The sequence below is a fragment of the Chlamydotis macqueenii genome, chromosome 23 (genome assembly GCF_036417535.1).
Source record: "Chlamydotis macqueenii isolate bChlMac1 chromosome 23, bChlMac1.mat, whole genome shotgun sequence".
NCBI lineage: Eukaryota > Metazoa > Chordata > Aves > Otidiformes > Otididae > Chlamydotis > Chlamydotis macqueenii.
In genome coordinates, this window is record NC_141578.1 from 5,379,979 (window position 1) to 5,406,206 (window position 26,228).

General features: G+C 50.2%; 2 protein-coding genes across 2 annotated transcripts; one reads left to right on the forward strand and one right to left on the reverse strand.

The window, feature by feature from the left end:
• Window positions 1–5,062: 5,062 nt before the first annotated feature.
• LOC104478925 (interleukin-20) lies at window positions 5,063–7,050 on the forward strand. The gene is made up of 5 exons (XM_010119428.2): window positions 5,063–5,221; window positions 5,333–5,398; window positions 6,168–6,320; window positions 6,708–6,782; window positions 6,888–7,050. Exons 1-5 carry the CDS (start codon window positions 5,063–5,065, stop codon window positions 6,963–6,965), a joined length of 531 nt encoding a protein of 176 aa, XP_010117730.1. The 3' UTR covers window positions 6,966–7,050.
• Window positions 7,051–10,694: 3,644 nt separating this feature from the next.
• On the reverse strand, window positions 10,695–24,849 carry LOC104484523 (polymeric immunoglobulin receptor-like). Its single transcript, XM_086765667.1, has 11 exons — window positions 24,717–24,849; window positions 18,329–18,424; window positions 17,759–18,091; window positions 16,775–17,104; window positions 15,827–16,150; window positions 15,059–15,373; window positions 13,863–14,112; window positions 13,204–13,322; window positions 12,766–12,891; window positions 12,565–12,623; window positions 10,695–11,760 (listed from the first exon to the last, which is right to left on the reverse strand). The coding sequence occupies exons 2-11, from the start codon at window positions 18,408–18,410 to the stop codon at window positions 11,629–11,631; spliced, it is 2,070 nt and encodes a 689-aa protein (XP_086621793.1). The 5' UTR covers window positions 18,411–18,424; window positions 24,717–24,849; the 3' UTR covers window positions 10,695–11,628.
• Window positions 24,850–26,228: the final 1,379 nt, after the last annotated feature.

Below are 26,228 nucleotides of genomic sequence, written 5' to 3' on the forward strand. Positions count from 1 at the left end.
AGCCGTGGGCGATGCTCTAAATCGGGGTGATTCAGACATCATCTAGGGGTTGCGGATGCTCTCTGAGGTTCTCCTGAAGTCCCAAAGCCCCCTCAGAGCTGGGAAAGGAGCTGCTCCTCCTGTGATGGGAGGTCCTAAAGCTCCTGAGAGCCCCAGGCACCGTGAGCCACTTGGGAAGAAATCCTGGAAAACAACCTGAAGTTCTGCTCCCTTGGCTTTGGACATCTCTTGAGCTTGGCTGAAGAAAAGCTGCATTTCATTAAGCTGAGGAGCACTTAGCCTGCCGCTCCCTAAAAGGCAGTAGTCAGTGTCTGATTTTCAGAATTTTTCAAGTGGTTATGGTTAGGAACGTGACCGAGAAGAGGGCACACAATGTACCTCACCTATCAGCCGATAACTCCTGGCAGAGCTTTTTCTGAGTCATTTGATGAGTTTACTGAGAAAAACAATTTTTTGCTTTTGTCAGCAGCATTGCAAAGCTGGGACTGAGCGTGCGGCTGGGCTGGCAAGCCCTGGGTTCTGTCGATAATGAACTGCACTAATTAAGAGGGAGAAGAGCAGGCGGATTTTCAGAGGCTGGCTCAGGGCGCTGGCAGCCACGGAGCGCGTTGCCAGCGCAAAGAGCAAAACGCGTCAGTGCAAAAGCTGATGGAAAGCGTGACACCCATCTGGGTGTCGTGTAAATCCCCGGGTTTCAAGAGGACCGTGCCAGGTTAGCACTTGTTCAAATGAGACTTGAAATGAGGTCTGGGTTGGAGGGCCAGCTGACTGCTTGACAATTAAACCTCTGATTTTAAGGTGCTGGGAATTACTCGGAGCTGCAGCACAGCACCGATCTTCCCGTTAGCTGGGGTGAGGGTAGGTGATCTGACAATTTGCACCACTGCAAGTGTGTAAGAAACTACTCCAGTGCAGAAAACCCAACAAGAACACTTTTCTTTTGCCTCTGGAAACAGAATGATGTTCCTTTGGCAAGGGTTTTGGTGCGCTGCAGTACTACCAGGAGAGATGTAAAATCCTACAAGCGTTTTTATTCCAGGTGGCCGAGTTGGTTTTTGAGGATCTTTTCCTGAAGGGTGTCAGGAAGAGTTCCCTGAGGTCAGATACTGTTGCTAGACATTGTTATTAAGTCTTGATTTTTCCTTTATTAAAATCACTGGAGGCATTTCTGTCGTTCACGTTGTCTGGTTCTGGGGATCTGTATACAAACCGTTCTCAGCCTCATATCCGAAATGTTGGTGTGCCAGAAGCTGCTGCGAAATACAAGTGATGACAAAGAACGGCAACCCAAGAGTGGTCTGTAGAGTGCTATCAGATCTTCGGATAGTGTGAAACTGCAGTGAAATGCACTGCTGAAACCCGTGCCTTATCACTCCGAACCACTTTACTGGAAATCTGGTGTTAATGTCTGCCTGTGGTCAGTGCTTGGCAGTGTGGCTCCTGCACATCAGAACAGCTTGGTTTTTTTTGTTTTGGTTTTTTTTTTTTTTTTTTTAAGGATATTTTAGGATAAAACAAAAGCTTTTGGATAGTTGAAATGACTGAAGTTGGGCCAGCAGTGAATCCCGCTGAGCTGGACCGCAGTACCTCACGACGCGCGGCGTGCGTGGGGTTCTCCAGCCCCGGCGTGGAGCAGGGCCGGGAGCTGCTGCTGAGTTTCCTGGACGTAACCGGCTGTGGGTGAGTAGGTGTCTCGTCTCCTGTCACGCTCCCGGGCTCTCCAGGAACGGCTGCTCTGTTAGTCATTTCAACAGGCCGCGTGTCTGCAGCAGTCTGGTGCTTTCTGCTGTTATGGAGATGTTTTCGTTACCATGGCAGCAGTGCCAGCTCTGCGGTGATGTGAACGTGGCCTTCTGTATGGCAGGGTGAGGCTGAGCATCACTCCTGGCAGCGCTCAGAGTTGGTATAGATGACAGGGCTTGGTTTTTAATTCCCCAGCACAGTGGCAGCTGGCTACCAACCCTCTATCCCACCTTTGTTTGTTATTTGGGTTCTAACTGCTTCTACTGTGCCCTGTCACAACATGCCTACCATAAAATCCCAAGGGAGGAGCCCTTCCCCGTTAGCTGGGAGTTGTCTGGAAGTGTTCCCGGGGAGAGGACCGCTTCCCCGCTCCCAGCACGCTCCCCGCCGCTGCCATACGCAAAAGGCTTAATTATTCTGAGAGCGCCCGGGGGAGTCAGTTCCCGTTTTACTGTCTGAGCTCATCTGTGTCGTCATGCTGCTGTGTTTCAGAAATCCCTATTTCTCCTTTTCCTCTTCCTTCCCAGAGCGTATGAGCAACAGCTTGCTGTTCTGTTGAGGATATTTTCAGGTTGCTGTAGCTGCAGGTGGGGGAGAGGCTGCCCGGGGAAAGCCGAGCCTGGGTGGTTCGCTTCCATCAGGACTTGGTCCAATATGCGCCAAGATTCTTGCTGGTGCCATCTCGTCTGCTCCAAAGAGTCAGGGTTTTGGCTTTTGGACCTCCCCCAGGTCTAGCACTTGGAGTCATCAATCGCCATCATTGTACTCATAGTTTTTCTTTTCTAGTTTTTAAGTATCTGCACTGTCTCCCTGCCTCCGACACAGTTCTCCTCCTCCTTGCCCACGTGGTGAGGGCCACGCTATCCCCGCTGCCTGCACGTGGTTGGTGACAGGACAATGAGACCGAGGGATGCCCGCCCAGGACCACGCAGAGGTCTGTCATGGAGCAAGGCCCTGCACCTCCACAACACGACACATCACTCCCGTTCCTGTATCACCCCAGCATCTTCCCTCCGCCGGCCTGGCTGGTAATCCTTAACCCGTGACTTTTTCTTGCCTGCTGGTATTTGGCTGACCTGTCTTGAGCGTCAGTTCAGTTACCAAAAGGAAAAAAAAAATAAAATCCCTTTTCCTCATCTGCAATTTACATAATTAAGTAAGAACTCATTGCCTCTTCCCTCGTTTCCTCACCAAGGCTGGGTGTGCACTGAGCTCTGGGAACGCTGCCGGAGGGCACCGGGATGAGGGAGGCACGTTTGCTGCGTTTGAGGTTGTTTCAGCAACACTCTGTGCAATAGCACAACTAGCCTGGGCATAAAATCCATTTGCCTGGTCTTCCCCTGATGACGGATATACGTTCAGGATCGACCTTGGTTATCAGGAAATCATTCACCCAGCAAAACTTTGTAGAACAGCCCTGGCCCAGCGCATCCTGGCTGCTCCGGAGTCTGGCTGTGGGATGAGGGGTGTCTTTGCCATCTCCATGCTCCTTAAGTCAGTTTGACCTTCCTTCCTGGGCACAGAAGTTTTTTTTTAAGTGCACATTTTTGTTTGTAGGCTGAGCTTAGCTATCTCCAGATGGGTTACAGAAACAGCCAAGCTACCCTCAGAGCCAGCAGCGTGGTGAACCGGCCTCGGTTTTCCACCAGTTCATGTGTCCCAGCCGGCAAACGCTGGTTCCCTGGGGCCAGTCTGGATCTGAAACATTGGTATGAGAACGTGCCTGGTCTGCTCGAGGACCTTGGCTGCACCAGTTTTGCTCAGCAACTAGTGCCTGAGGCACGTAATCGTAGGCTTTGCGGTCAAAGTCTTTGCTGGCGGGTAAAACTTCCCTGCTGCTGCTGGACTTCTAAAGGTTTGAGTGAAATTTCTGTCCTTCTGCAAGGTGATAGCTTTGGACTGTGCATCATGATCACCTAAGTCGCCCATGCTCCCAAAAACCAAGTGACTTCTTCAGGCACTGTGGTGGGAGCTGTGTCATCCCAAAGCCCCACTCCCTCATACCTGAGCATCTCCGGTCTCCAAATACGAGGGACGTGCTGATGGAGATAATTGTCCACCCAGCTGAGGAGCAAGCCAGAGAGCAGGGTCCACCATGCCTGATGGGTGAAGGCCCTGTGTGCCAGGACAGAGATGGAGAAAGGTTTTACCAACCTTGAGTCATGCTACTTTTATAAGCGCGCCATGTCCTACTGCCAAAAACCTTCCCACCCTGTGGGGTTTGCACTACTGGTATCCCAGAGATGATGCCACTCGGCTTCCCACATCCCGATGCCTCCGGGATGAGCCGGGAAAGGCCCCTCTCCAGGAGGGGCTTGGCAGCATGGCCCTGTGCCGAGGGGAGCCTCTCAGCTTGGCGTTTTGGGGATGTGACTCCCATCCATGATGGTCCCTCCTTTTGGTCACATCCTTCTTCCCGATGACAAATGATACGGCAATGCCAGGATTTCCCGCCTCCGTAGGGTAGGGAAACGCCTGTGGGTGAGAGAGTTGGTCCCTTTCACTGGCTCATTAATTCGGTAAATTACAAAAGGGAAATAGATGCTGGGAAAAGCAGGAAAAATCCCAAAAGTTAATCCAAGAGTTATTTCCTCCCAATACCTGGATAAAAATGCTTTCTTCGGAGCTCTTCAGGTCAGACGTCAGCGAGACAGGTGAACCCACATCAAAGAACAAGGTAAAATACTCAGTTCGTCCTTTTGCTCTGAGTGCTTGTGCGCATTTCCTTGTATTCCTGTAATATATCTCTCAAAAAGTTTTTTTTTTTAAATCTATAACCTTAATTTTCAGGGCTAATAAAGCTTGCATTTGAAGCACGCTGTTCCTGAGGGAAAGCACTTTCTTTTGTAACCGGACTTTGGGATCTGCTGCTTTTAGTCACAGATACCCCCTGCTGCTTCCGAGTCAGCAGACTTAAAAAAATTTAATTTGTATGTACTTATTTTTCTGATGAGCATTTTTCAGAATAACTTTGTCTGTTTACATGCAATCCTTTACTGGTATTTTATTTAATTTTTGTCTTTATTTTTTACTTCTTTTGGGATCTTAAATATTATGTTAATTACTGTATTAAATTCTTATAGGATCTGTTAAATATTTGGGCTTATTTGATTTTTTTTCTCTTGCACATGGGGAGTAAAAAAGAAATAGATAAGAGATACTAGTCAGCAGGGATTTTCTTAATGCACCTGTGTATGTATAATTGCTGTATAAAATATATATATTTTCATAGGCATCATAATTTTGTTATTTAGGATAGACAGCGAGGCAATATTGTCTTCCTTGGACAGGTCTCCTGGGCAGCCGGCCACGCAGCAGCATGAAGGGATCCCACTTGTTCCTCTGCCTCTTCTCCGTGTCGTGCTGGTTGAATTTGATCCCCGCAGCCGGGAACAAAATCTTCCGCTTGGGAGCCTGCAGGGTTCCGATGAGTGTGACTGAGATCAGGTCTGGCTTCACCGCCATTAAAGCCGACATCGTGAGTATTGCTCCGGGCTCCCGTGGAGCTGGGGAAGCTCCTTAGCCGGTGGCTTCCGAAGCCCCTTGGGAGCCAGCTCAGCCACCACCATCTCTGTTTTCTCCTGCGCAGCAAGCCAGAGACCCCGTCAGGACCCTGAGCATCTTGTCGCACCCGCACTCCCTGCACAAGGTTAAGGTAGGCATCCCTACTGTGGCTCTGGTTTTCCTTGGAATAATTTTGCCCAGCTAGCATCCTAACCCCGCCCATGAGGTGTACCTGCTCGGGGTGCTTGGGGAAGCTGAGCAGTACCATGACTTCTTCTAAGTTCCTGCAAAACACAGACGCTGGCAGACAGCGCAGGTCAGGGAGGATGAAGTGATGCGGAGCACGTATGCGAAAAGAGGTGGGTGTCCCACTGCCGGTTCCTGCACCCGGCTTTCGCCCTGACTGTCTTTCCAGAAACGGTGGGCAGAGATTTTTTGATGCTGTTGCATGTGATGCCCCAGCTACAGGAGCTTTAGCTGGGGCTCCCCACTGCCGCGGTCAGTGGAAGCACGGAGAGGTGCATCAGGATTTGGGCGGAAAGCAATTACAGACTCCAAAAGCAGATGAATGTGATCTTGGGGGGTGAAATATGTTATAAATACGAATTTTGTGGTGCTCTCATGCTTCAGGTCTCAGCCTCTAATACCCAGCTACAAAACCAGCTAATTATTTTCTTGACTCGATGAGACTTGCTGAGGATGGATCTCCTGGCAAACCAGCCTAAAATAATTTCCTACATATACTGTCAATTTACATCGAGCATCACCAAAAAGCTTTATACGAGTCCAAACATCCTGCTGTGCTTGGCTACTGTGCTTGATGTTAGAGACGGTTTGTTCTGGAGGGGGACAGAAAGGCTGGTGATCACGGGTTTAAAGCACTTTGGAAGACATTTTGAAAATGAAATTTATTCCATAAGTCTTCAGATAGATGCTGCATCACCCATCACCTCTTCAACTTCTATGTGGACAAAGTCTTCAAACACTGCAAGACTGAGAATTCATTCGTCAACCGAAAAATCAGCAGCATAGCCAACTCCTTCCTCAGCTTGAAGAGAAAACTCGAGCAGTGTGTAAGTTGTGAGTACTGCTACAGTTTAGTATTTGGTATATAGATAAACTTAAACGTTTTATAAAGTTACAAAATCATTAATAATGATTTTGTAACAAGAATGCAAAGAGGCATGACGTGAAGAGTGAGTATGTCTGCTGAGAAATTTTTATACTTGCCACTCATCAACCAACTCCCACGTTAGTTCTCAAGAACGATGTTTATCCTGTCTCTCTGTCTATCGAAGTAAACTCTCCTCTTTGCTGAAGTCTCATTTAACAACCTGCAGCCTTTTCCAGAGTTTAACAAGGTCTCTGTCTATGCAGTAATTTCCAGTGTAATTAGAAACTGATCTCTTATTTTTAAAAATTAACCCATTAAACTAATGAATTCTATCTTATTTTTCTAGCATGAGCAAAATAAATGCATGTGTGGACAGGAAGCCACCGAGAAATTTCAGCAAATACTTGCAAACTACGAAGGGGTGAGTGGATGACTGCCTAGTACTTAACGCAGATGTTCAGATCCTCTTTACCTTGGGCTGCACTCGCTGTCTTTGCTTACAACCTGTTCCTTTATATCGTTTCAGCTGAATGTCACATCTGCAGCGTTTAAATCGCTGGGTGAGCTGAACATCCTGCTGGACTGGATGGAGAAATCTCATTAGGGAGCAGAAGGCATTAATGGCCCGCTAACGAAGCTGCTGGGACGTTGCACACCCCAGCAGCGAACGCGACGATAGCGTACTGTACCAGTGCAGTTCTCACTGGTTGTAGCTGTGTTTGGTCAAACCCTGAGGGTTTCACCAGCCAGCATCAGCGGGGTCTTGCATTAATTAACACGGAAATACGGAGTTTGATAAACCAGCATCGTGCTCGCTTCGCTGACTTCTACCAAAGTATGCTCTCCAAGGGAAAACCTAGAAGGGTTTCTCTTGCTAGCAGACATAAGCTGTGATAATTTAATAAAAGCATTGTTTAAATTATAACTTTTTGTATAGGGAATGTATAATCCTGAGCGCTGAGCGCCTGCTGGAACCACCCTGGCTGCAGAGCGGTGATCATAAATCAGGGCTCGGGGTGCTGCGGCTGACTGCTCTGGCTGAAACAAGGGGCGCAGGGTGAAAAATGCATCCAAGAACAGGTCCTAGCAGGTATGGCAGGCCTCAGAAATCCGTGTTGCCTTTTGAGATGATATTTTCTGCCTTATCAGGAAAAGAAAACTTTTAATGCAAGATAAGTGATTGCTGAATAGGAGAAGGTTCTTGTATGCATTGTCTAATTTACTGACACTCAGTAGTTTTGTGGAAATCTGTTGCAATTACTGTAAATAAAGCCCACTTGAAACTGTGCTCAGTCTGTTTGTTAAAATTCGGAGGAATTTCATGTTTCTTGTTGGTGAAACTTTCAGAATTCACTGTGGTGGCCTTTCGTAGCAGATGTCGTCACTCCTGGTCATGCTAGCATCCTAGAGGCGATGCACCGTTCCTGGCATGCCAGAGAGACCAGAGTTTAGACCTGAGTGATCCTAAGTCACCCCAGCTTGTCCACAAGAACGTTTTTACTGTGTGTGACGTATCGCTCTGGCCTGTTTTCATCCTTTTTGGGCTCTTTTAGCCGCACGTGTTTGCACACACATTGCTGGTACCCACTGGTTCTGCATGCTCCAAATCCCTTTCCCACTGTGTTTCCCCACATATCGCTGCAGTATCTGACCATGGGAGAGGACTAATGTGTTAGTCAATGAGCCAAGACCACCCAGGTCATCTCTCCAAGAAGCCAGGAGGTGTTACACACTCGTGGTGTCAGGGCCCAGGTAACTGCTGCTCATTAGCACAAGCTGCTAATTTGAGCAAGGTGTACCAAAAAATCCTGTGGTGGGAGCACGACCAGGGTGCTGCATGCTCTCCCCTGGCTCTGAGCAGCTCTTCTTGCCGGTAGGGTTGGATAGTAGGGTTTCTAGGTTTGAATCCTTCAGGCTTGCACAAGCCTCTTCTCAGCACCTCTGTTCCCATGGGACAGCCCAGCACCTCTTCCTGCCGGTGGGAAGGGGAAGGTCAGGAGCTGGGATGGATGGAGGTCTTGGGCCATTTCTAACGATGCTACAGCGGTGACATGAGGAAGGCTTTCCCATAACACAAGGACAGCTGCAGAAGAAGCCCTTTAACAGAATTTTGCTATTACGGAATAAAGTTCCCGTGTCCTCAAGCAGAACCTAGTTACTGCTTTGGTTTCATCCCCCTCACAGGAGGACCCTGGGCAGGACCTCCAGCAGCACACAGGCATCACCAGATCCTTGTGTCAGTCCAGTGGGCACTGTGCCGTTCACCAGGAATGAAGAGCTGAGGAGGAGGGAGAGACCCCACTCCCTCTCTCCCGACCAGCTCTGACCCCCCCCCCCCACAAAAAGGCCTGGCTGGTGGCCTGGCTGGGTGAGCTCGCCAGCATGGGCACGCGCTTCACGCCGAGCGGGATTTGGTGATTCACTTTTAAAGGATTGCTCACAATCCTTCCTGAAATACTTGCTTGTGCCAAAGGAAAGCCTCTCAGGGCTCTGATTCTCTTAATTCGCTTTCTCATGGCTTTTTCCAGCGTGCCTTTCACTTGTGCTGGTGCCAGGGCATGAACGGTTGGATACATCCCTCCAAGCTCTGTCAGAGTTCTCGAAAGCCGATCCTTCAACACCGACACCCTTGAAATCAACCATTAAAGAATGACAGGTATCTTACACGTACCATGATTCTCTGTTAAAGAAAAAAGATTGGAAATGAAGCGGTGATGTAATGGGCTACCAGAGCTCGTCACTGATTGAAGGAAATCAGTCGGCACGTTTGGCAAACAGCCTGGTGAAGGAGATGGGGCTGCTTGGTGAGGTCCCTGTGGACCTGTCCGTTGATCGTGGTGGGCTCTGGACCACAGCCTGAGGGAGAAGTGTGGGGTTTATTCCACATCCTCAGCTTACACCGTCACAATTATTATTATTTATCAGATTTCATTGATTTTTTTATCCCATGTGGAGGGTCGCGTGCTTCAATCCACGCATGTTTTACTGCTTTCATGTCAAAGTTTACACTCTCCCACGCACCACAGCAGCCCGGGGCATGGCCCTTTGGAAAGGAGGCGCTGATGGAAGCGCCAGCGGTGGGAAGGGGCCGGAGCTCCGGGCAGGCAGCGGCCAAGGCTGAAGGTGGAGGCAAAGCCGGCTGGCAGGGTGCTCAGCCCACCCACGGTTCTCACCCTCTGCACCTTTCCCAGGAATTTCCCTCATTCCCGCTGCTCCCGGCGCAGCGCGGGAGGAGTGGAGCTGAGAAGAGGATGCCGGCGGGCAGGTAGAAGAGGAAGCAGATTTGCAAAGGGAGAGTGAAAGGGGTTTTTCTCCTTTCAGAAATTTCCACACCGTAGCGCTCTCCCGCAGCTTCGTGACTGCTCACCCCTGGGGACACTTTCACAGCATGCGCTGCTGCTATTGCACCAGAATAATTCCTTCACTTCCAGCAAGTCTGGGCAGGTGCAGACCTGTCCCGGCCCCTCCTCACCTTTTCCGATATCCGAGCCCCTTCCCACCGCGCGGGGAGGTGAGGCAGGTGAGGTCCTAGCCCTGCTGTCAGTGAGGTGATGACTCTTGTAACGTGGATGCGAGAGCAGCCCTGCAAACACAAACGCAGGGCTGGGAGGAGAAACACAAATCTGGCCGGAGCTGCTGCCCCCCTGCTCACCGTGAGGTGCGCTCATCTCGGCTCTTATTGCGGGGAGCTCCATGATTCAGGAATAATTTGGTTTTTATCCTTGATGGGAACTTAGTGTTTGTGGGCTGACGCAAACAGACATCACCTGGAGCCTTGCTGAGCTACCGTACAGTTTTCATTTTAATGTGTCACTAATATTTTACTAAAATGGAAATAGACTACGGTGTGACTGCAAGACCATCAGGTCAGACCCTAGCCGAGGTACCACTCCTCGTTCTTCGTATTTTCTGGCTTGCTATCAGAGCTGCACACGACCACCACAGGCTCAGGAATGTGAGTTTATCCATGCGGTTTCCACTCCTCTCCTGAACAGCTCTGACCCATCGGACGCCTCCGCAGCCGCTCTCTTAGCCAGGCGGGCACCAGCCCATCGCGTTCCTGGTGTTGGGGGGAAATCGCGTCTCTGCTTTATCACGACTTCTTCATCGTTGCCGCTTCCTACATTGCTTTATCTGCGGGGTGTTCAGCTTTCTGCACCCGCGTCTAACTGACAGACAGCAGAGCCGTGCCGCTGTTGGGAAATCCACGCGTCAATAAACTGCTTTTCTCTGTTCAGTCACCCGCTCTCGAAAATAAGACCAAGAGACAGCGTTTAATTACAGTCATCCTCGTTTCTGCTTGGATGAACACGAAGCCAGCCAGGGAAACTGCTGAGAGACATGTGGCTCAGGTTTATTCAGCAAAGGGTGGGTTCTGAACGCACCCCTCAGCGGGGTGGCGTGGATTGGGCTCAGTTGTTCCGACTCCGGGTCGGAAATGGGAGGTTGGTGGTTCAGCAGGGAATTTGGTCTGTGCTGTGCAAATACAGTGCCAGGGAGCACCAGTGCCTAGTGCCTAACCAGCTACACAGGCTGCCAACAAGTTATCGTACTAATTAATGTCATTTTGTGATCACTTCCTGCTGTTGATGAAAATGTACGTGAGATGACTCAAAACATTTCCTGCTTATCTCCATTAATCGTGGATTTCTTCTGCTGTCCTGTGCCGTTTGCAGCAGCAGGTGTGATGCTGCGGTAAGGGGAGGAGACAGCCCCCCCCGGTGCATCCTTTGGGTGCCCTCTCCCCGTGCCCTCCCACGGACGTGAGTCCCCCTGGTCTGCTGAAAGCCAGTGGTGTACTTTATTGCTCGTGAATGCAAACACTTCAGACCACGTCTGGTCTGCAGGTACTGCCCTTGGGAGGAGAAAGCTGAAAGGAATCAAAAGCGAGAGTCATCATTCTAGAGGGTTTTCCAGCTGCTTTTAAAAGAAAATGAGATTTTTTTTTTTTTTTTTTTTTTTTTTTGAGAGCCCACCATGCTGGAAAGGCACTGGTAGGGCTGGGGCTGTCAGTGGCCTAAGCCACTCAAGCTCCTGCCATGTCCCAGCCCGACCTGCTCGTTCAGACCTGCGCCTCCAGCCCAGCCGCCCTGTTTGGCCTCAAACGATTCCTCCTAAATCACCACCCAAAGCTAAATTTAAGCAAAAAAAAAAGGTCAAGCTATAGCAAATTGTGATATCAATAAACAATGCTGCTTGCTGGTGTCCAGCTCTGATCCTTGAGGCTGAGCTGGTCTCAGTCGCTGACACCTCTCGGTCGCTCGCCTTCAGATCTGGCTGTCCCGGTTCGGGGGGGACACGTTCGGGGCAGCGCTGTCCCCCTCGGCGCCGCCCTGCGCGATACTGCTGGAGGTGAGGAGGAAGGCGGAGTAGGCGAGGTCAGCATCCTCCTTGGAGCTCTGGGGAAGGACAGGAGGACAGCGTTAGGTGGCCGGGGACGGACAGGTGCATGCAGCAGGGGAAGGGACAGCGTTAACGTGGGCAGCACCGCAGGGGCGTGAGCTTTTTGGGATGGTACACAGGCTGAGAGAGCTGGGGCTGTTCAGCCCGGAGAAGAGGAGGCTCCGGGGAGACCTGAGAGCGGCTCCCAGTGCCCCAAGGGGGCTGATAGGAAAGATGGGGAGAGACTCTTCAGCAGGGCCTGGTGGGACAGGATGAGGGGTAAAGGTTTAAAATAGAGGGAGGTAGAGTCAGACTGGACATAAGGAAAAAATTTGTTATGCTGAGGGTGGTGGCATACCATCCCAGTTTGCCCAGAGAGGCGGTGGATGCCCCATCCCTGGAAACATTCCAGGCCAGGTTGGCCGGGGCTCTGAGCAACCTGATCTGGTTGGAGATGTCCCTGCTCCTGGCTGGGGGGTTGGACTGGGAGGGCTTTGAAGGTCCCCTCCATCCCTAACGATTCTATGGTTCTATGATTTATGGTAATAACCCAGCTCCAACACTTATGGTGCTACCTGGGGCTGGCTTGGTGTACTGTCTGAAGTAAGGCGACTGCTGTTATTGCCTCTGCTAAAACGTGGGGTCAGGAAAGGGTTAAGGTCCCCTCACAAATGCTGATCTCCAGCAGCTGGCCAGGCCCAGGTAAGATGGAAAGCACCTGGGTATAAATAAGGCTCCTGGGAGAAGGCAGCTCTTTTGGCAGAGGCTGGGGGCTGTGGCAGTGTCTCCAGGTCAGTGGGCTCTCTCCTGCCTTCTCTTACCCTTTTTGCCTTCTTTATCTCAGCAGCGCTTTCTGGGGTGGCCGTGGTGGTGATGAACTCTGCAGGGAGAGACAAGGAGGTGTTGGTATGGGTGGGCTGTCGGTGGGCAGGTATTTCTGTGGTTTTGTAAGGTTTTCTGCAACCCCCTCACCAGCGTCCCTTACCCCAGGGCTGGCGAGAGCCCACCAGCCCGTGACCTACCGTCCCCTCCTATCTGAGTCTCCTGGGTCTCCTTCGCGCAGGCGCTATTGCTCGCAGCGTACTCCTTCACGCTTTCGAAGTCCGACATGCTGATGTTTGTCCTGTAGCTCCCGACGGACACCAGGTCTGGGAAGAGGGGGGAGATAAAGACCCTGAGCGCCGGCTCAGAGCCGGTGTGAGCGCGTCGGCCTCCCAACCACCCGTGTGCCAGCAGACCCCGAGCAGCGTAAAGCCTGCGGAGGGCTGGTCTCCATCTCAGCCCTGGCACCCCGTGCGTTGGGTGTGTGGATGGGGCTGGTGGCAGGGGCTGGGTTCCTTTTGTCCCCATCCCACGGGGTGGTACTGGGAGCAGCTCAGCCCAGCAGAGATGGCAGTGTGCATGCCTCCATCTTAATTTTGCTGGTTTTTCTTGAGAGAATAGAAAAGGCAGGGACTCACCAGATCTCGATGACCGCCTGTATTTGAAAACGGCGAAAGCCACCACGAGGACCAGGAGCACGGCACCAACGGGGCCTAGGACCAAAGCAAGTGTATTGGGGCTGCGGCTTTGATCCGAGCTGGAGGAGAGGGAAAGATACATCACTAAGCTGTGAGATGCATTTTTTAAAAAAATTATTCAAGGCTGAATAACGTGTGTGAATGTCCAGCGGTTTGAAATCTATAGAGGATGGTAAATCTGAGTGAGCACGATGCAATTCAATTGATGAACTGGATCCCAGCACATCACGGGGGTAAATAAAGATGTGGGACACAGCTTGTGCCAAAACAGCCTCATCAGCAGCGTGGCTATAAATGTGTGAAGGGAAGATCTCTAATCTTGATGGAAGTATTTTCAATTAGGTTTTCTGCACCTTGAATCTCTAATTAATCCCTTCTGGGACTGTGTTTCTTGAGCTAGAGATTAATTTCAAGACCTTGTGCCTTTTGCTGTACTTTTTTTTTTTGTTTCTTTTCCTCTGATGTTTTGAGCTGAGTACTTTAGGGACAAGATTTTTGTTGTGTTAAACTGCACACAGAGTGTGCAAGCACTGTGCTAACACTGGGTTAATATCAACCTCACAAAAATTATAAATGATGGAGGCTTGGAGAGAACTGACCTTTCCGAGGCTGTGCTCTGCACACCGGCATTGCTGTGGGCTCTTCCTTGGGGCACAAAGCCGGGCTCGGCGTGGCTGGGGGGCTCGGCGTGGCTGGGGGGCTCGGCGTGGCTGGGGGGCTCGGCGTGGCTGGGGGGCTCGGCGTGGCTGGGGGGCTCGGCGTGGCTGGGGGGCTCGGCGTGGCTGGGGGGCTCGGCGTGGCTGGGGGCGTCAACGTCCAGGAGCTCCAGGCTGCGGTCAGCTCCGCTTCCTGCGATCCCAGGGGAGAAGGGTGGTCAGTTGTGCGAGCCGCAGCGCGGAGACGGGGACACAAAAGCTGGTTTGGGCGCGTTTGGTGCACATGGGACTGCAGTGGGTCTGGGCCCTATATGAGAGGCTCTTTAAAATGGGGTTTGGAGATCTTCAGTATTATTTGGAATGCAGATAATTTATTGCAAAAATCCCAAGTAGGCTCTCTCTGCCTATGTACTTTTCAAAAGTCTTGCATTTCTATGTTCTGCCTCTAATATTTCCTGAAGAAATTTTTATTACTTGGTTTGCTTTTATTTCTAGCTCTTTGCCTGCCAAAGGCAGGGAAATGAGGCTGTTTCTCTCCGTTTTCACTTTGATCGTGATCCACTTAGGATGGCTGTGTGTGGGATATCCACTGCTATGCTTCTTTCTGCCCTGCTTCTAACATTATTCCTTCCCAAGAAAAACAAAATACTGCCCCAAAGCTGAGACTAAGCCCCTTGCTGCCCCAGGGGAGTTGGTGACAGCCCTTCCTTTTCTTCTCCCTTCTATTTTCCTGATAAGCTCCCTGGAGCAAGATGTGTCTCTGAACTCCATGCAGCCTTTCACCTGCCAGGTGTCAGATGGTGCTCAAACGAAGTGATGCTACAAATTATAATAGCAGTAATTAGTAAGAGCAGGGTTAAAAAGTAAAAATGATGTGGAAGGAAGTGATTTTTAGGCTGGTGATTTTTTTTTTTTTATGGAAGCAGAAACCAGCGAGTGGGTGAAAAGATCTATGACAAGTTGTGTAAAATCAGGCTGCTCTTAGCACCTCCTGGGAGGCTGCCTGGATGAGAGCACTTCTGTTTTGAGGTGCTGCAACCTAGTGGATAAGGAGAGGACTTTTCTCTCAGCAGAAGGCAGCCTGAATCACAGCCCCGAGGAGCAGGAAAGCCCCAGCCTGCCTTTGCCTTGGACCTCACCTCCAGTCACCTGCAGATACACCGCCATGGTTTCTCCGAAGACGCCGTCGCGCTTCACTCCGCACCAGTACCACCCTTCATCTGTCTTTTCCACCGAGTCAAAGCTCAGGACAACGGTCTTGTTGTCAGTGTCACAGATGACATCCGGCCCCGGCTGCGCTAGGTCAGAGGAAGGCAGCGGGTTGCAGCTGGTGCTGCTCCACTTGCACCAGTACTTCTGGTAGGAGTAGTATTTGCATGGGTAAAAACATGTTAGATCGACCCGTGAGCCCACTTCTGCCTCCACTCTCTTCTTTCCCTTTAGTCCAGGTTCTCCTGTGAGGGCAAACAGAACGTCAAGGCTGATGTTAGTGGTTTTGGTGGTGGGAATGGCAGACAACAGGTCATGGTGCTGCTAGAGGTGGTGAACCTGGAGATGTATCTTTGAGGGAATGTGCAACTTAGATTGCTAAATTAATGGTAAGGATGCTGTATATACATCTCTGAGAGAAAGCTGGGGTTGTTTTTTTGCAAGGCTTAAGAAATACCTGCACGAGAGACTTTTGTGAATGCTTTCCCATAAAACTGAAACCTTATTTTTCCATTTTAAAGCTACTGGGGGCGGAGGTGGGGGGGAGCAGGATTGGCACAATGCTTCACCTTATGAGATAACTTCAGAGTTGGACCTCAGATCTCCCCCCAAAAAGCCAGATCTGCTTCTTTGGATGCTTAGGAAGTTGGTTCACACCTACTGAGCAGGCAGAGAACTGCCAACACGTGAGCTCGTACCGTCTATGATCTTCAGCTCGGTTGACGATTGCTGCTCCCTGTTGTCGTCTGTCATGCACCAGTAATAGCCCTTGTCACTGTCCGTCAGCTGGTTCAGGATGACGGTCATCGTACTGTTATCCGGGCTGCTGTACACGGCCACTCTTCCCTCGTACAAGTCCCACACGTACCCAGAGTTGTCTATGATCTGAGAACACCCATTCTTTCTCCACTTGCACAAGTACTTGACTGAGAGTCGTTTTAGAGGCTCGTAGTGGCACTCAAAAGTTGCTGAACTTCCTTTTACTCCAAATATTGTGGGCTGGCCTTGAGGAACAGTTGTCGCTGGAGATAAAAACGAAATGAGAGGCTCTACACATCTAAGTCTTGCCCATGTGGCACTCTCCCAAGAGAATAAATATTATAGATTGTACAAAGCTGTTTTGGCTAAAGCAAGGCTAGGCAAAGCTCAGGGGGCCAGGTGCCAGGAGACTGTCCTGGCCCTGCTGGGAATTGAGTCAGTCAGGCCTTTCCTTTTCCCAAATTCACTGGGTGGTGGCTGTCTTTGTCTACTGACAGCTCAAAGTTTGCTCCCTTTGCTAGGGGAAGGGCAGGCCTACTCCTTTCTACATCTGTTGTTTTGAGACTTAAGGAATTAGGACTTCAAGAGATAGTATGCTTGTCTCAGACTGGTAGGCAGAATTTGCCTTCCGGAGTTTTGGGCTAGCCAGGCTGAGGAAGATAGCTAGCCACTGCTGGGAAGGTTAAGCCTTGATACAAGCTTTATTCGTGATGGTTTAGTGTGTCCCAGATAGCTAAACGAGTAAAGTAGTATCTAGATGAGGGGACAGGATAAGAGCACTCTGCAATGGGAAATTGAAGTTCTTGTTAAATAAAGTGACACTGCTAGGGATGCTTCTGAAGAGAAGCAGAGGTGAAGGGAAAATCCACTGGGAATAGCTTACTCACGCTCATAGACATGCACATCCAGTTCCTTTGTTTCTCCGTCCTCCCCGTAGAAGCCGACCCCGCAGAGGTACAAGCCGGAGTCTTCCCAGTCCATCTGAGTGATCATGATGCTGAAGGAGCCTGGCGGCTCCGTGTTGCTCAGCAGAACTCGCCCCGTGTAGTTCTCATCGACTTCCCCGTAACTGCTGATGATGTTACGGCAGCCGGCTTTCTCCATCTTGCACAGGAATTTCCTCATGCTCACGGTGTCGTTCCCGAAGCTGCAGGGTATGGTCAAAGTGCTGTGCAGCTTCACGTAGAAGAGCTCTGCTCCCTCAGGGACGTGTGGACCTGTGCACACAGAGACACCAGTCAGCCTCTCCCTGCTCTGTCCGTAACTGTGCTTGACTCCCCTGTAGCTCTGAGGGCTTTTTTTTCAGCGTAGGGTTTCTCTGTGCCTCACTATATTATATGACCATGTGCCTCTCTCGGTCAGAGCACGATCTGCCCAGCCGTGTCCTGTGCCTGTCGGGCATTTAAGGAGTGAGGTCTCTACACTGCTCTGTAGTGACGTTTTTCCCAGAGCCGCCTTGCCAGGGGCTGTGCCACGAGTTTGCACCGTGCTCTGCACCCTGGGCCCTGCTCAGCAGCGCGGTGCCGTCCTGCACACCATGGGCTTGTGCAGAGCCTCAGCCGTGGGTTGGGGGGCAGTCCTGCCCTCTGACTGCATCTCCCCAACCTTTAGTGGCTGAGAGATGTCAGCAGCTTCTAAGCAATGTTGGTGATGTTAAGATGAGGTTCATTTAATCTGATTTTTATGCCAGATTTTTGGCCAAAAAATCCATTCTGTAAAAGCACAGGGGAAAATGAAAAATGCTGTTTCCTGAAAGCATGGAGCATCTTGAGCTCTTAGACCCTGGACCGACTATCTGTGGAGCCTTATTAAAAAAGGAGGAAAAAAGCAAAAGAAAATAATACTTCAAGGAACCCCAAGACTCTGGTTACCTTCAGAAACATCCAGACTGACTTTGTGGGAGAGCCCTCTGCCATTGACACCAACACCGCACTGGTAGGTGCCCGCCTCTGCCATCGTGAGCTTGGAGATGTTAATCTGGAAGTTTTCTGCCTCAGGGTAGTCGGTGATGAAGGCTCTGCCTTGGTAGCCCGGAGCAGTGTAGCCACTGGTGGAGACAATGGTCATGCATCTCGAGGCCGACTGCTTGCACCAATACTTTCTGTCGTGTTTGTTCACGCGGGTGGGCGGGTAGAAGCATTTCACGGTAACTGACCCATCGAGCAGACCGTATACCTGCCGTGGTCCGAACACAGGGCTTGAGACTGCAAAGGGAAAACACCTTGGCTGTAAACCTCAGCTCTGCTGCACAACCCGATGGGACCGCAGAGCAGATTGGGTGTACCGGGGCAAGGGTGGACCCAGCACCGTGTGGTCTGAAGGGTCCCGTGGCAGTGATGGGCACTGATGTGGTAGAGACACTCCCTGAACCCTGTTCCGTAATGCCACCTCTGCTCTTAGGCCACCTGTAAACTGCTGTGCCCCAAACTGGTTCCACTTACTTGCTGACTTGGGGAGGTGTCTGCTGCTTGCAGATTCATCGGGGAGGAAGACGAGCAGAAAGATGAACGCTAGTAAAGTCATTTTTCTTGCATTCCCTGGAAAAGGCACGGAAGTGGGTGAAAAATCACACTTGCAAAATGATCACGTTAACCGATCAAGTCATCAATAATCCTCATGCCTGGAGGATATGAGGGTTGTGGCTACTTGAGCAAGAGAGAAACACAGCATTTAATCACTTCTGTGTGCACAGCAGAAAAAGCGATTTTGGCCAAACCAGAAGAGACTTGATTCAAAATCAGAAACGGTACCTGGTTTTACATCTGTAAACCGGAACAGCCCATCACAAGGCTGAAGTCCAAAAACGGTCCAAAAGGTGCTGAGCCCTGGCAGGCATGAGAGTCGGGTGGCACCCTGGAGCTCAGCTCCTCACTTGACCGTCGCCAGAGATAATGCTGCTTCCAATAGTTTAATAGCTGGGGTCGTATTTTCTTTCAGTGTTGTTCGCGCAGTGAAAGGAAAGTTTGTTCTCTTATGAGCCTGAGTGCCAAAACCGCTCCTTAGGAAAACCTGCTCTCACAGAATGGTTTGGTTTGGAAAGATCCTTTGAAGATCATCTAGTCCAGCCCTCCTGGCCAGGAGCGGGGACATCTTTCACTAGGTTGCCTCTTTAAGTCCCATCCAACCTGACCTTGAACGCTTCCAATGATGGGGCATCTACAACTACTCTGGGCAATTTGTGCCAGTGTCTTGCCACCCTCATTGTTCAAATTTCTTCCTCATGTCCAAACTTCTTGCCTTATGTTGTAGAGCAGAGGTCTTGTCTGAAGCCTTTATTTATGCTCTCTGTTTCTCTGATCTCTTCAAGGACACACAAAAGAACAAAAGGGTAATACTTTCGCCTCTACCATTTTTATTTTCCCCAGCTGCTAGTAAAGATAGTGAGATTTAGGGCTTTACCCCTCAACCCCGCCCTTCCAAGGATCAGACTTGAACCAATAAAGCACTGCCCCACCTGTATATCCAACAAACCTACTGCTCCAAAATTAACCCCTGGCCGGGACTCGGAATTACGGCTGTTGAGGAACGCCAGACCAAACTGCGTGTCTCTTGAAAACTGTCCATAATTTTCAGGATGAATATTTCTGTACCTTCCTCTTGTTTTAGATTGAGTGATGGCTCAGAGGAAGCCAAGGCTCTTAATTCGCTGTTTTCTTTGGCCTGAGCGTGCTGTTGGACACCGCACGGTGCAGCGGTGGGAATGTGGTTTCTTGAGCATGGCTGTTGATCTACCTGCGTACGCCAAGTTCTAGAGAAGGTGATAGGTGCCAAGGAAAGTCTTTCTAAACAATCAGACAAATTTGATTTCAGGGCATCAAGTGACACAATTTTATTAAGGGTAATTCCCGGTAAAAGAAAAAGGCTTTTATTTCCGTGTGAAGATGAAAGGTGTTCTGTTGTGCTTTCTTCCTTGTATTGTGATTTCTAATTACTCAGTGGCCACTTGTCCGTGGCTAATAATTAACTCACCAAGCATGAAAAAATGCTCTTTCATACACATCCCAAAAGTAGCCAGCAAGACAAACATAACATTCTGCAGAAAGCAAACACCATGGCACAAAAAAGACCTTGATATTTGCCCCTTGCTAACAGCAGTTTCTCTGGCTGATGGTCACCTCGCTGCCCTCCACGCCTCGCTCTGCAGTGCAAGCAGAATCCCAGTTCAGCTTTCCCCTTCTTGGCAAAATTTGAGTAATCTGTTTGTCTGATTCCTTCCCAAAGCAATTGGCTACTTCAGGGTTACCAACAACATAAAATCATGGAATGGTTTGGGTTGGAAGGGACCTTCAAAGCCCACCCAGTCCAACCCCCCTGCCAGGAGCAGGGACATCTCCAACCAGATCAGGTTGCTCAGAGCCTCATCCAACCTGGCCTTGAATGTTTCCAGGGATGGGGCATCCACCACCTCTCTGGGCAACCTGGGCCAGTACTGGAACCTGTTGGCAACCATGTTTTGTGAGGTAGGGAAGGGTTACTAAGATCTCTATATAGCTGTGTCCAGAGATGTGTGCAAGAGTGGTGGCATCAGGGTCTTCATATGCATGTTAGAGCAGGAAAGAATTTTTGCATCTCCATCTCTGAGGACACAAGCGTGCACTTGTGCCTACACGAGAACAGTTCCTGCGTGCTTGCATGACCAACTTCTGCAGCTCTGAGTCGCCCCTAGCCCTGTTCTCTCCAGTGTTGTTAAAACCTTCCCTGCTCACCGAATGAATGGGGAAAACTCCCACGTACAGCAAGTCTGAGCAAGCACAGCCACGGGTTACGTAAAAATCTGTGCTGCGCCTCCATGCCGATCCGCTGAGCTGGGCGGCTGGAAAGCCCCTCTCTGCCACCGGCGCCGTGTTGTGCTTGGAGAGTCACACTTCTAGCCCAGAGGAATGGGGCAAACCAGCTTTGGCGGCCACTCCGCAATGAGCAAGTGCTGTTTGAGATGCTGGAGGAGAATTTCGTCAAGCTGTTGGTAGAAGAGCTCTCGTTCTCTCTTGCTTTCCAAGACCACTTGCTGCTGGATTTGCTGTCTCTAGTGACAGCACGAGGCTCCAACCTCAGAGCTCCAGGGAAGAGAAAAGGCTGCTGAGCTCTCGTGAAAGGGAGTGCAAGTAAGTGGCTGTGCAAGGGATTTGTGTTCCTGGTTCTGTGGTTAGAGGGGGTTTGGAAGGAGAGAGGAGATGGGACAGCAAAGGTTTGCAGGGGGTTACGGAAGAGGCTTGAAACCAGAGGGAAATGCCGTGTAAACGCAAAGCAGCAGCCATGGGGAAAGCTTTCGGCTGCAGGAACGCACGCGTTTGCAAAGTTCCTCCTGCAGCCGAAGGGCCATGTCCCCTCCTGGCATAAACCCCTGATTCCCTGTTGCAGCAGTGGTCCTCTCTGGATTGTTATCAGCTGTGGACTGGGGCTGTACTCCTTTTCTTTGCATCACCAAAACTGCTGGCTTCCTTCTCCTACCTGTCCCAACGTAACAAGTTCTGAAGGCTTAAAGCACAAAACCAGTATTACAGCTGAACTCTGGAGACGGGAGTTTGTGCGTTAGTGCATGAGCTTTCCACTCTTGTCCCAGGGCTTTGGACACCAGTGTCCCCAGGATCAGGGCGATGGTGTCTTGTCTGGGACGCTCAGCCATGGCGGCCCCATGCTCTCTGGCTGTTTGCGCTGCTGTGTTTGTGTGCATAATGCAACAGGATTTCAAAGAATGATGTTGTACGAAACAGGTTCATCGCAAGATGAAGACTAACAAATCAAACATTTAGCTGTAATCTGCTTTAAAGCAGAAGATGCATCCATTACCAGGTAAGTGGCATGGAGTCTCTCCTAGCCACCCATTTCCACGCTCAGCTTGAGTTGCTGTGTTTGTGACCGTGAGCTTGGGAAGGGCTGGTGGAAAACCCACCGAGGGCAACTGTGAGGGCATGTGAGTGCGTGAGAAACCTGGGAAGTGTTCCAGCATTAACAAAACCCAACTGTATGCCTATACCTTCACCAACCACAGGTGAAAACTCATTGCAACTTGTAACAAGTTTCCATAATTTGGATTTTGTTGTGTTCCTTCCCCAAGAGCACTAGAGCTTGGTGCGTGCACGCCCTGCGCCAAGGGGCTTGGCTGGTCAGTGCCAAGCGAGACACAGATGTGCCGCAACGTGGGTTTGGTGAGAAAAGCCATGCAAAAGGGAAAATTACAGGGTGCTTTACAACCTTTCTGCTTACTTTCCAACTCAGGACAGCTAAATGCCTTTGTTGTCTTAGTATCGTCTTGAGAATGGATAATGCTGTCTGTTTTGATCTGGTACCTTGCCATCTTCCTAAACCTTGCTGCATCACGCCTCCACTGAGTGACAAAGAAATTCCAAAGCTGTGTACAAAGTTCTGAGAAGGTTAGACCCCCCCCCTCAAACCCCACAGTTGGTCTCCCTTGCTTATATGGACACGGCTTTATCTCCATCCATAGAAAGCAGCTCGTGGTTGCAGGGCAGTGGGAGGCTGGTCAGCAGTAGCTCTGGTCTGAGACCTCTCTGGGCTGGGTTTCCCAGTTTACTGTGTGTGGATGCTTCCCTGGATGCCCCAGTGCCGAAAACACCATGGGATTGGCTTCAGCTGCGAACATGACCTTCCTCTATAGCACTGCTGTATGCCTAAATTTTGAAATAGCGTGCTTCAGGTTTCCAGCAGAAAGTGCTCCCTGACCAGGTGAGCTCTCCTAAGTTTGTTCACTACAAGACGTTTCTGGGTCTCCATGATGCTTCTGTGACTCTCTCAGTCCTAGGGAGCAACAGCTCCAGATTTACAATGATTTGAAAGAGATCGGGACCTGACCCCTGAGTTACGCATACCCAAGCAAACCAGAGTTCAGTTCCCAAATTCTGCTGACTCAGTTGCGATGTTGAGCTCTGAAAAACCGGTGTGCTCCTAATGCACCTTGCCAGGGACCAGCACAGTCCAACCCATTAGCTATTAACTATTGCTCTCACCAACGACCAGTGTCAAGGACGTGCTGTGGCATCAACATGACGATTTAGTCACCACATTTGTAATTCTAGCCTGGGAGTCCTCCTGCTTATTGTTACTCAAATATATGAGAAATAATAAGTTACAGAATGGAGTAATTTTTTTTTCCCCCTCAAATCCTTTTAAAGCAAGACCTGCTAACACCATGAATAAGCTGCACAGATATTAATTGTTGTAGGCGTAGGCAGTGCTGAGCAGCGCTGGCCCAAAGCGTTAGGGGCGATTTACAGAGCTGCTGGAGACTTGTGCTTCCTAGAAGAAGGGCACAGCAAGGGACTTCTTGCTGCACAGGACCCAGGCTGTCTACGCCTTTACGCTGCCTATCACGATCACTGCGTAGGTGGCCTTACTGTGAGTTTTATTTGCTGTGGTGGGATGGGGAATAGCCACCAATCCACTCCGTTTTCATGGAGTTATGGATGAGCAATCAGCTTTAAGATGAAAGGTCAAGCTGACCTAGACACATGCAGAAAAGCAATATTTCATGTTCCAAACAGACACCTCCCTTACAGTATAGAACGAATAAACAGGAGGTGCTGCTTTTGTGATGCAGTGAGCAGAAAGAGCCTGGCAGATCTTCTTGAGGTTTATTAGGATTTACTAAGAAATCGGTAGATTTTAGGAATTTCTGCAGTACTTGTGACCCTTCTAGCTAAGAGGGTTTGTAAGTGCCAGTTAAACACTGTCCTATATGATCAATGTATTTTGGAAAAGAAATGAAAACGAACAACCAGACAGCCCTCATGGCAATGACTGAAATTCCTGCTAAGAGTGTGTGCTGGCCTAACTTTATGTTCCTTTAAGCTGCGACTTACACTCATTTGTGTCTGAACGTTATGGTCCTTTAGGGTGTTGGATACCCCATGCACCAACTTGTTGCTTTTCAGATAAAAGCATCGTGGTTCGTTTGTTTCTTACTTTTTGTTTCTCGTCTCTTGGGCTGGAAAGTGAAACCAACTCGAGCACTATTAAACTGTTATTCCAGTTTAACGCCGCTCCTGTCGCAGGGAGCAGGCGCTTGCTGTCACCCGGGAGCACCACAGCCTGCACGGTGAGGCTCGAGCGATGGATGGATGGATAGCGCCCGTCCACGTACCCTTAGCAGGTGTGATTAGGAGGTGCTATTTCTCTACTTCAGACAAAACGTATGTAAATCCTATGTGGAGGTTTCCTTTGCACTGAAAGAATTTGGCTGTGCAGAAACCCACCCCTTCGCTGTTTGTATGAATGTGCAAGGACTCTGCCAGCTTTCTCTTGTTTCAGCTTTAGGGCTCCGTGTACATCTCGTTCACTTATGCTTCGGTATCTATTTACCTACTTTTCAAAAGTACAAACCTGGCAGCTTTTTCAGAGCTTGTTTAGGACATAACTGCACCGACTATCTTCTTAAATTCCCAAATCCACATCCCTGTTATGATCTCCATTTTGTGATTCAGGAGATCGCAATGACCGTAGACTGAGTTGCAACGGTTCAGATTACTGCAGTAATATTTACTAAGATTTGTTGTTTTCTGTGTTAAAACTTAATGCAAATATTGGAATGACAGTTAGACTTTTTTTTTTTCCAGAGAGGAAAGATTAAAAATCTACTGCAGAGAAGAAAACATAAACTTCATAAGCCTGATCCTATGCTTCTGATCCTCTTTCAAAAGAAATCGGGCTCCCCACCAGCAAGCCCTGCACACCTCTCGCTGCTGCTCCCCTGCACGCGTGTGCGAGGAGCAGCCCTGGAAAGTTCTCACCTCTGGTATTCGTCTCCGTCCCATCTCAGAGCGGCAGTACAAAAGATTTCGCGCTTCAGAAAGACAATGAAGAAGCATTACTTACTCTCCAAGTTACTTCTGCAGGCTGTTTTTGTACCTCTTGTGTTTCCTCTCGGACTGGCCGCTCCTCGTTTTGTGGGTGTCGCGGTGCTGGAGCCCAGGACCTCCTGCCAGTGTCCTGCCTCCCTCCTGCAGCCGGACACTGGGCTCTGGCAGTGCCAGGCTGTTTTAAATACTCCTGGTCCCTCTCGCCCTGCATTTCCACCTGTTGTGCCTTAAAGGAATAGCATCCAAAAACCCTGGCAGGTAAGCACCAGCCCACGTGAGAGCAGGGCACTTCTCCAGTGCCCATCCCAGCTCTGCCACGGCTCTGAGGGGTCACCTCCTGATTACACATTGCCATTGCACAACGGCCATCCCAAGGGTGGGCTCCTGGTCGTGGTCCCAGGCACCTCTGCCTGCTTTAGGAAGGAGCCCGGTGGCTGCCTGGGGTCAGGTCTGCGGAAGGTCTTCTGCTGGGTTGGGAGCTTGGTTCCTGTGAGAGCTTTCAGACAGGACCCAGGCAGCCAGGGCAGCTGTGATGCCTTGGTTTGAAGATGGGTTCCTACACCTGGCACAAGACACAGGGGAGCCTCACGCAAGGGTCCAGCCAGCCCCCTCCTCTTTGGTAGCATTGCGACGTCACCCTTGAGTCACAACCACGTTCCCCATCGGCCCAGGCAGGAGAACCCCTCACTGCAAGGACTGACCTGGCTTCTGGGCTTGAGACCCCCAGCTAGTGGTGGAATAGCTTGGTTGGGCAAAGCTGGACAAAACCAGGGTGTTGGGGTTTTTTGTTGAGTGGTTTTTTTCTGTTGCACATTTTTGGGAAACCCGTGTCCCTAAGCAGACCCATGCTGGTTGTCCGTCCCGGTAGAGCAGGTCTGTCTCCCTTCCCCGCTCTCCCCAGCCCCTCTGCCTCCCCACAGCCTCACGGGCAGAGCGGGACCCTGGCCGGTGAGGGCTGCTGGCCTCATCTGGGCAGAGCAAGAACACTGTGAGCTCTTCAGAATGAAAAATAATAACGAGGAACTTTGCTGCCATCCTCAACCTCATTTCGTTGCTCTCCTACTGTAGGCATGCCAGGGGCGCAAATTAAAGTGTGGGGCTGTCAGAAACGGAACCGTAAGAGAAAGTAAAATTAGTGAAGATGAAAATGTTTGTATTGCGTGGGATGAATCATCAGCTTGCTTTACCTTATACTAATGATGAAAAAGCAGTCATTTCTTTTAACTAGGGGGTCACGCGAAGCTTTCCTCGTCCGCTCTCAGTGCGAGCTGAGGAGCTCAAACAGGATGGCAGCTCCGCGCGTTCCTGCCGTGCCTGAGAGCGGGTGAGATCCTGACCTGAAGTTGGGATGTTTGACAAACTTGTCAGACCTTGAAGCCAGCCTGGGAAGTGCCTTTCCTCCAGCTACGAGCGTCAAGCTCCTTTTTTTTTTTTTTTTCCCCATGAATGTGCAGCTTTTGGGGAGAGGAAGGCTGCTGCTGTGTTGGCACAGGGTGATCTGGTGGGGACCGTGAGCTGAGAAGACAGC